The sequence below is a fragment of the Volvox carteri genome (assembly GCF_000143455.1).
Source record: "Volvox carteri f. nagariensis unplaced genomic scaffold VOLCAscaffold_67, whole genome shotgun sequence".
Taxonomy (NCBI): Eukaryota; Viridiplantae; Chlorophyta; class Chlorophyceae; order Chlamydomonadales; family Volvocaceae; genus Volvox; species Volvox carteri.
The window spans coordinates 477,110-486,043 of NW_003307610.1; the positions used below are offsets into that span (position 1 = coordinate 477,110).

General features: G+C 51.7%; 2 protein-coding genes across 2 annotated transcripts; both read left to right on the forward strand.

Annotated features, from left to right (window-relative positions):
- Nucleotides 1-912: 912 nt before the first annotated feature.
- On the forward strand, nucleotides 913-1,741 carry VOLCADRAFT_98034 (uncharacterized protein; the record flags this gene model as incomplete). Its single annotated transcript, XM_002956923.1, has 2 exons — nucleotides 913-1,400; nucleotides 1,633-1,741. 2 exons carry the CDS (start codon nucleotides 913-915, stop codon nucleotides 1,739-1,741), a joined length of 597 nt encoding a protein of 198 aa, XP_002956969.1.
- Nucleotides 1,742-8,245: 6,504 nt separating this feature from the next.
- On the forward strand, nucleotides 8,246-8,899 carry VOLCADRAFT_98036 (uncharacterized protein; the record flags this gene model as incomplete). Its single annotated transcript, XM_002956924.1, has 2 exons — nucleotides 8,246-8,606; nucleotides 8,781-8,899. The coding sequence occupies 2 exons, from the start codon at nucleotides 8,246-8,248 to the stop codon at nucleotides 8,897-8,899; spliced, it is 480 nt and encodes a 159-aa protein (XP_002956970.1).
- Nucleotides 8,900-8,934: the final 35 nt, after the last annotated feature.

An 8,934-nucleotide genomic window follows, 5' to 3' on the forward strand; every position in this document is an offset into this window, starting at 1 on the left:
CACCTGTTGGGGTTTCAATGCACGTTCAGTATGGGTGTACGGTAGTCAACCGTCCGGTAGTCAACCGTACATGTAGGACCGTACGTGTACAACCGTTCATTTATTCATTCTTATCGTCGTTTGCACCGCTTCTTGCCAAGTGTGGCAATCACTGGGATCTGAAGTTGTGGAGCAAAAGACGTGGTCGAGTTCCTCTGGAACCACTGTCCAACGGGAGACGTCCGTGGGGTGAAGTTTAGCGGCTTTTACATTCTCCAATAAAGAAACCCCTTCAATGTCAGCATTACTGGTGAACTCGACAGGCTGCGGTGTGAGGGCGATGAGGTGCTACTTGCGGGCGATTTTAATGCCCGTACAGCGACTGCTCCAGATCTGCCCGAAACGCTCAGTGCAGGGATGCACCCCCTCCCAGGCATCACACGCGCGAATAGGAATGCCGGCATCAATTCTTTCCTGCGGCGGTTGCCACAGATGTGGCATGACACTGGAACCGCAATTGTGAATGGGCGGGTGCCCGGAGACAGGTATGGAGCCCATACTTTCTCTAACTCTGTTGAGGGGCATAGTTCTATCAAACTATGTATTGCATCTTATGGGCTCTTTGAGCACCTAGACACCCTCAAAGTCCTGAATTCTTTTTTGTGGGTTGAGTTGAACGTGTTGAGCAATCATCATCCACTCATCCTCCGCCTGCACACAGCCCCGAGGCTCTGGATTGCATGAAGACGCTGGCCTACCCGGGCATGTGGGCGCATCCCTATCTTCGATGTTTCGTGTAAAGGATGCGTTACTGACCTTTTCCGTGACCCGGATGGTTACACTGCCACGACAATCAGCTTGCTGGAGCAAAGGCTCAGGGAAGGAGGAACCCTATGGTGCAGGAGCAGCTCGTGTATATGCAGGAGCCCGACTATGGTTTCGCGCGAGCTGTCACAAAGGCCGCTCCAGTTCCATTGGGCCAACCTTGTGCTAAGGTTCTGGAACACGGTTGTCAAGAGGCTGGGGACGCTGTGCCACCGGGCCTTCATTGCCGACCTTGAGCTGGCTCTGGGGGGTGTTACTGAGTGCTGGATGGGCAAGGACCTGGCTTTCCTTAAGAGTTTGGGAGCTGAGCCCCCAGCCGGCCTGCGAGGTGACGACCTCATAGCGCATTACGCCACCGTTAGGTTGCCAGTGGGAAGCATACTCAAAGAGTTCGCTAGGCGGCTCGACGCCTGGTGGGAGTGCCTAGATACCCTAGGCGACCCACGCACCTTCCCAAGTGGAAGTACCGGCATCAAGGCATGTCGCTATCTAAACTGCATGGGGGCGCCCCCACATAGGGGCACGCGGCATAAGTGGTTGGCCCACGCTGAAATCGCCATGCCCCAGCGTTTGCATCAAATGCTCATGCGTTTCCGGTTAGTCTGGACGGAAGAAGAACTACTGCCCGTTCAAAAGGAAAGGTGGAACGTGTGCACATGCATTTCCGGTTAGTCTGTTGGGAGTTGGAGATTAACCGACCTAATGGCCGTGAGCGCACAGCGTGCACCTGCAGGCTTTGTGATTGCGGGGCGAAATGCATGTCTTTGTGGAATGCCCGGTGTACACTAGTACAAGGGCTAAGTACAAACGTGACCTCGTGTTTCAAAGGTGCAACATGCGCACGATTATGACCAAGGCCCCACCCCTGGCGCTAGCCAGGTTACAGGGTTCTTCACCAGGGTACCCAAAAATTTCGGCCGTGTCCGAAATCCTCTGAATAATCTTTCGGGGCCCTCCCCGAAAATTTTCCTGTCAGCCAGAGAGTGTTTTCGGGTACCCCGAAACTGTCTGAAGCGGTTTTCGGGGTACAAATTAGCTGGATTCTATCGTTATATGCTAGGGCGGCTGAACTAACAGATGTTTTGATTTTATTTTGGAACATAGCGCCTGGGAGAAATATTTCAGCAAGGATTTTACCCAAAACCAAGGAGGCGTCGCTCCTCATCCATCTCTGCAGCAATCGCCTCCACCACACCTGCCACATCATCATCTGTCTCCTCAGACGGGTACACCTCATCACTTGCCACACTCTCGACCTCCTCGTTATCAGAAGGATAATAGGCCTCAGCAATTTCACTGCCCACACTGCCCTCATCATCACTCTCATCAGGCAGAACACAGTCGCCCACCTTGGCAATACGGTGCAGGAGCCCATCCGGGTTCTTTGCAACATACTCCTCAGCAGCTTTAATCATAAGGGGTTTGCATTTCATATCCACGGTTGGACCGAGTAATCCAACACGCAGAAGGGAATCAATGGACGGGACAGACAGCCGGTTACGCAGCCTGTTCTTGATAATGCGGTGGACACTGAAGCCACGCTCAACACACGCTGTTTGAGTGGGAAGGACACAAGCGACATACACCAACTGAATCAAGCGTGGAAAGAAGTGGACCCACTGACGCATTCCAGCCCAGGCCCGCTCCCAGGAGGTGCGGCCCAGCTCCAACTGCAAGGCCATCTTAGACTTCATAACTGAAAACTCTTCCTGCAAAATGTCAAGTTCGCTGACATCGAAGGCAAACAGGCGGTTAGAGCTTGCCGAGTGGCAAAAGTGTGCTAGCAACTTCACGAACTCCTTACGACCATAGCCACGCCGCTCTTCCGCAGACATCCTCACATATGTAGCAGGATCAAAATTACGAAAGCACTTCAGAAGCGTCTTAGACCACTCTCCCTCCCAGACTAAGCTCAGTGTCTCCAAAACGTGCATCCAAATGCTTCAAAATTAAACCCACAAACCGACAAGCAACCGACAGCTGCTGACAAATGCTACAGCCACCAATCGCGTGGCCTTGCTTATTTTTGCCGGTTTGCTGCCACCAGGGATACTTCTCCGCAAAGGCTGCCTGCCCAATGTCAGAGACAGACGCCTTCGGTAGCTTGCCTGACAAGTCGACCACCTCAGGTGCAGCCTGAGCAGGCGGGGGTTGAGCCATCATTGGCTGCCCAGGTGCTGCTGCAGTGTATAACAGCGATTGCTGGTTAGTTTTCTGACTACATTTTTCATAACAACGATGCAAGACTGTCGGTCGACAAAACGTTTGAAATTTGCAGCGACCTTATCGAAACTTACAGTAAATGTTCACTGAAATATGTTCAGCAGCTTTGCCATTAGCAGCAGGAGTAGAAGTGACTGGGGATTTCTCTGCATAGTACGAAAACTGCCCCTAGGTAAGAGCAGTCACACGAGCCGCGGTACCCTCCATCGCTGAGGGAATCGAACCCACAACAGCCACCAAGTGTCGGATGAAAATAAGTTCATCCTATCCAGGCCCAGCACATCCTTCACCGCCGCCATCTCCATGCACATCACCCCCGCAATGCCTGTACCTCTGGCGCAACCCCAACCGTGTGTGGGGCCCTTCCTTTGACAGCACCACCGGGCCCATGTTGTGTACACATCCTAAAACGTTTGCAAGCTGTGGCAGATCTCACCAGTACTGCTCAGCAGTAGCAGTAGCAACAACGCTTGCAACGAAATACCTACCTTCCGCGACCGGCACCTGCTCTTCGAGGACGACCTGCACAATGGGGAAGGGAGAGGGGAAAAGCAGAAGCGAGCTCATGCGCTTGCAACTAAGTGCTCACCATGGCTGCCACCGCAGCCGTTTCAGGTGTATGAATGCGAGAAAGAGGATCAGCAACATTCTTGCAGCCCGGCCGGTACTACCACGTGTAGTGGAAGCGGCTCAGGAACTCTTGCCGCCGTGCTTGGCGTCGGGACAGGTCCTCCTTGGTTTCAAACCAGATTTCGGGTGGTGGTCGGTGACCATCATGAAGGTATCCTGTGCGGTCTCAAGGTACGGCCGCCACTCTTGTAGGGCATTGAGTACACAGAAGCTCTTGCTCTGTGGTAGTGTAGTTGACTTCAGCAGGTGTGAACTTCTTGCTGGTGTAGGCGACGGGGTGGCCATCCTGCAGCATTGCACCGCCTGTGCCTTAAATGCTGGCGTCGGTTACTACTTTAAGGGTTTGGTAAGGTCAGGAAGGCGCAACAAGGGACGTTGACGAGGGCGTTTAATTTTTAATGCCATCGAATCCTGCTGGTGCATATTCTTCCATTCGGGTCAGCCGTTTGCTGCCGGGGAGGGTCGTGAGTGGAGTCGCTAGCGACGAGTACCCTTGGAGGAGCTTGTGGAAGTAGTTCGCAAGGCCCAGGGAAACGGCATCGATTTTTCGGGGATCCACCTTAAGTCTATCGTGACCAACGATGTGGCCTAGGAAGTTGACTTTGGGCTTGTTCATCTCGCACTCTTCACGCTTTGCACGGAAACACGCCCCTTTGAGGTATTCGAGTACGGCACATGTGCTCAAGGTGGCTGGTCGGATCTTTTCTGAAGATAAAAAGGATATGTCTAGGTAGACAACCCAGTAACCAGCGTCGATGTGCTTTTTGGGCGGGTCCAGTTTCGGTCCGATCCCTGAGTCGCGCGAGAAATCGCCCATCTTCATACGCGAGCGCATACGTGATTCGGTTTTCCGCACTTGTCATATCCGGCACGTAAGTGTAAATGCATTGGAGTGGCATGCGGCATATATGGCTTCGCCTGCCTCAGCAACGCCTTGCACATGGCCTCACACAAAAGGAAATGCCAAATCTTCTTTTCGGCCTAGTACAGAAATGCCTTCGCCTGTCAAGGAGGTCTCAGTGGTATCCTTGTTGTCGCCCTCGCCTGCTTCACTGTAGGCTTCTTCTCAAACACGCACGCTGGGCCCTATGCCCAACGGTGTCGCGATATAGTTGACATTCAGTAAGCTCTCGAGTGGTAAATCTGTGTACTGAGAGTTCCGGACTGAATGCTAAAGTGCGACCGATAATGAAAGCCCTTATGCATTAGAACGTTTTAGAACGTTTTTTTTTACGTTTACGTTTACAAGCTTCAAGCTTGTACTGTCCAGACGAGCCAAAGGGCTCATGAACCGCCAAACTGGAAAGAAGAACTCAAAAAGAAAAATGCCAATACCCAACAATAACAGATTGATTAATCTTCAACGTACTGCAACCTGCATCTTCTAATGTCGTCCAGGACGTGCGCTAACCCGCGTTGATCCTTGACACCCATAATCTCGATCATGCGGTCCCCAGGAGTAACCCCCAGGTCCCAAAGCTTCAAACGGATATTCGCATACGCAGGACAATCTAGCAGCACATGCATTAGGGTTAAAAGGGTGGAAAGATGCAAGTTACAACGAAAACCTGTTGTACTTTTAGTACTTTAGTAAAGGGCCGTCCCTAGTAGGCCACTAAAAATCATTAAAAGGCCATGGTTTCCATGGACCTTATTTTTCCTTTTAGGGGAAAGAGGCACTAAAAGGTGGCACCAAAAGCCAAGGGAAACAGGCCCAAAGCCTTTCAGATGTTCACGTGGTACATACTGTCAGATCCTGTCCTCTAGGTGATGTCTTTCAAAGCTTTTTGACTGAGTCTCCAAGCTTAGCTGTAATATAGCAAAGTCGTAACCTGGGATGCTCAGATGGGCGTGGCGTCACCACATAAGCAGAGTGTCAAATCCTCACACTACGCGTATGTAGGCTTGCCCACCTGAAGAATTGTCTAACTGTGTTGTGGGTGGGGGTGGGGGTGCTGCAGCCTATGTTGCGACGGGACTTGGCTGATGATACATGGTACGCGCACAGTGAGTTGAATGAGGTGCGATTACCGATGGGATGCTTACAAGGAGCAAAGCGAACTGATGAGTTGTGCTGGTGTAATAAACTTCACACTATAAAAACGTTCGTCGTCTTGTACCTGGTTTGTGCCTTGGTGGCCGAAAGGCCGACTTCTTCGCCTGGTTTGCCTGGGATGTATTCGGGTAATCCTGGGATGCGTTCACAAAAGCCTGAGCCTTGTTGTCCGAAAAGACAAACACGGCAAAACAAGCAACATAAACCTTTGCATCCGGTAGCTTCTTCCAAAACTTCTCCACCACGCGACCTGCAGGATACACAGCGGAGGTTCTGACCAGCTATAGCCGAACGTTTGGGTGTACTACTTATGAAGCAACCACACCCAATTGTGCAACCTCCTCCCTCCGTTTCCAAAGCGCCCACCAAGCGGCCCATGACGCTAATGCAGCTATGGACAACATGTAGCTGTAGAGGCCAGCCGATGAGGACCGTTGAAAGTACCAGCACTGTTTGCGGGGCAAGCAACTTCACCTAATGTACCTGAAAGCCCAGTTTCAACATGCCCTATGGCATAAACATGCCGGTTACCGACCGTTTGGGGCCCATTAACCCAACCGGCCAGTTGAATGGCGTTAACGGCCCGGTTGGGTTAACGGTCGGTTGGGTTAATGGCCAGTTGGGTTAACGGTCGGTTGGGTTAATGGTCAGTTGGGTTAATGGTCGGTCTGGACTGTGTGTAAGAACTTGCTTGAATTGTTACAGCTACCCAGTCCAGGTATTCATCCTACCTAGCACCCTGCCTGCATGCCTACACACCTGGGACAGTACTGTTATCACTGCCTCCCACATCATCTTGGCACCATGCCCTTAAGCATATTCATACCTAAATTTATCCTTGTCATACTTAATGTGTGCACAGCACTGTCACCCGTGTCACCTGGCATTCACCTTGACTGCACAAGGCCATGTGTGCACACACCTGTCACCTGGAATCTGCATAAACCTGCCTGTGCAAGGCTGTCACCTCTGTCACAAGCCTGCACGCATTGTTGTCACCCCTGTCACCCACCATCCACAACAGCCATCACGCAATGTTGTCACCCCTCTCACCCGGCCTTTCAATGTATTCTGGGCCCAGAAGCCCCACTCTCAAGCCTGCACGCATTATTGTCACCCCTGTCACCCGGCATTTCAATTGTTGCCCATAAGCATGAACCAGGCCACCAACTCACAAGCTTACATGCAACAACTAAAACCAGGCAATACTAGCTACGCAAGCTATGCTAGGACAAACTTTCAAGACGACCAGAGCAGCATGAGAGCGGACGAGCTTTTGTGCTAGCAGGGTCAGCCATGAGACATGCCATAGGATCCGATGTGGTGTAGCCTCGCAGAACTTCTGCTCCAATGCCGACTGTGCATGAAGCGATCGCTGCAGTCAACGGAGAGACTGAGGCCTCGATAGCTCCCATACTCCAAGTTCTTGAAAGGGAGGGTTATGATGTGAACACTGAGGCAGGAGGCGCATTTCGTCGTCTCAACGTAAATGACCTGCAATCACAACTTAACCTCCGGCAACACAACACCCTGAAAGAGGCAATCGAAACAGGCATGCATCGACAAACTTAGCTGCTTGTGGAAGCTCAGCGCATTCCTAGACTGGGTTGGGAGTTTCTCAGGTTTGTCATTTTGCTGCGGCTGGGCCTGTGACTGGGCTCGCGATGAGCACTTGTAACGACGCAAATGCCAATCTGAGCATCCCGGGTTACGCCTTTGCTGTGTTACAATGGTATCGAGACGGGACCGCACGAATACCGAAATAAACTTCGGGTCGGCGGTTCGATTCTAGCAACCAGCAAGTCGCAAATTGGCGATTTCATGGTGTAATGGATAAACCAGCGCACTGGCGCGAGGTGGGATGGCTCCTGTGCTCGAAATAATGGCCGAGGACGTCCATTGCTAAGTGGGGGGCAATGTAACGACGCAAATGCCAATCTGAGCATCCCGGGTTACGCCTTTGCTGTGTTACAGCACTGCTGTTTGCTTGTTTGTGTTCGCGATAGAAACACCCGCTGTACATAGGAACAATACTTGTTATTCGACTGTTGTAGTGTATGTCTTGAGTGACACACAGCTGACGCCTTTCCTTCTTCTTGGAGGGGAGGTACACCCAGACAGGTGCACCTGCATGAGGTGCAAAACATTTTGCTGGGGGAAAAACAACACAGGGGTTATATTTCCTTGGTACATGCACACATGCTGACTCTTTTTAGTCATATTGCATTTTTAGGGTATTTCCTGGGCTCCCATGACTCAGTAATGACGAGGGGTATGTCATCGTTACTACATCACCTCACATAGCATATGAACTCAACTCACACACTAATCAAGCCATGTCTACACAACCTTGAATGATTGCTTAAAAATGTCGTTGACTGACTGTGTCTGCCGAGCCTCGAGGCCAGCGGCTTTGGTTTTGTGAAGGGGTCCGTTCGGCTTTCACAGTACCAGCTGCTAGCACCTGACAGATTGTATATGGCGCCCATTTCACTGCAGAGGTGGCCCCCGAAACCTTGATGCGAAACCTTGATGCAGTCGACTTTGCACCGCTTCACAACTGCTGGAGACTTCCTCACCAACTATCAACCATCCCGGCTGGAGCTGCTGCCGTGCACCTCAGCACAGATGATGGGCGTGAAATGCAAGGGGCCGTCAGCTGTTGCACACTGGCACACTTTCAATGATGAGTGCCGGGCGCTGCTGTGCGTGCTGCCAGATGGCGGCCCAACACCAACTTCTGCGGCTGTGGGCAACGAGGACAACCTGCATCTTGAGCTGTTCACGCACATCCTTCGGCCGCTGCAGCAGGCCTTGTCACGCACAGACGGTTTCTTTGGAGCCGCTCGTGCAATGCAAGGCATGACAAAGGGCATCTGGACAAACAAGTCAGGTGCGGGTTCATCTTCTTGTAACATGCTGGTTGGGCCATGGAGACAGAAGAACATACCACGCATGCTGCTGTAGGTAGATACATCCTTTCTTCGCACGCAATGCACCGATGGGATTGGTGTTGGCCTAAGAACACATGTATTTGTATTTCGTGTCACCACTACAGCATGTGCAGATTTTATGCTGCAGTCCTGCATCAACTCAGAGCTGCTGGTGGCAATCGAGGTGAAGAAGTCGGCCGTCATCTGTGTGCCGCAAAGCAGCAGCCTGCCAGCTATGTACACCTCAGGTTAGCGAGTCTTTTAGCATTTATCTCTGTCATTAGGGCG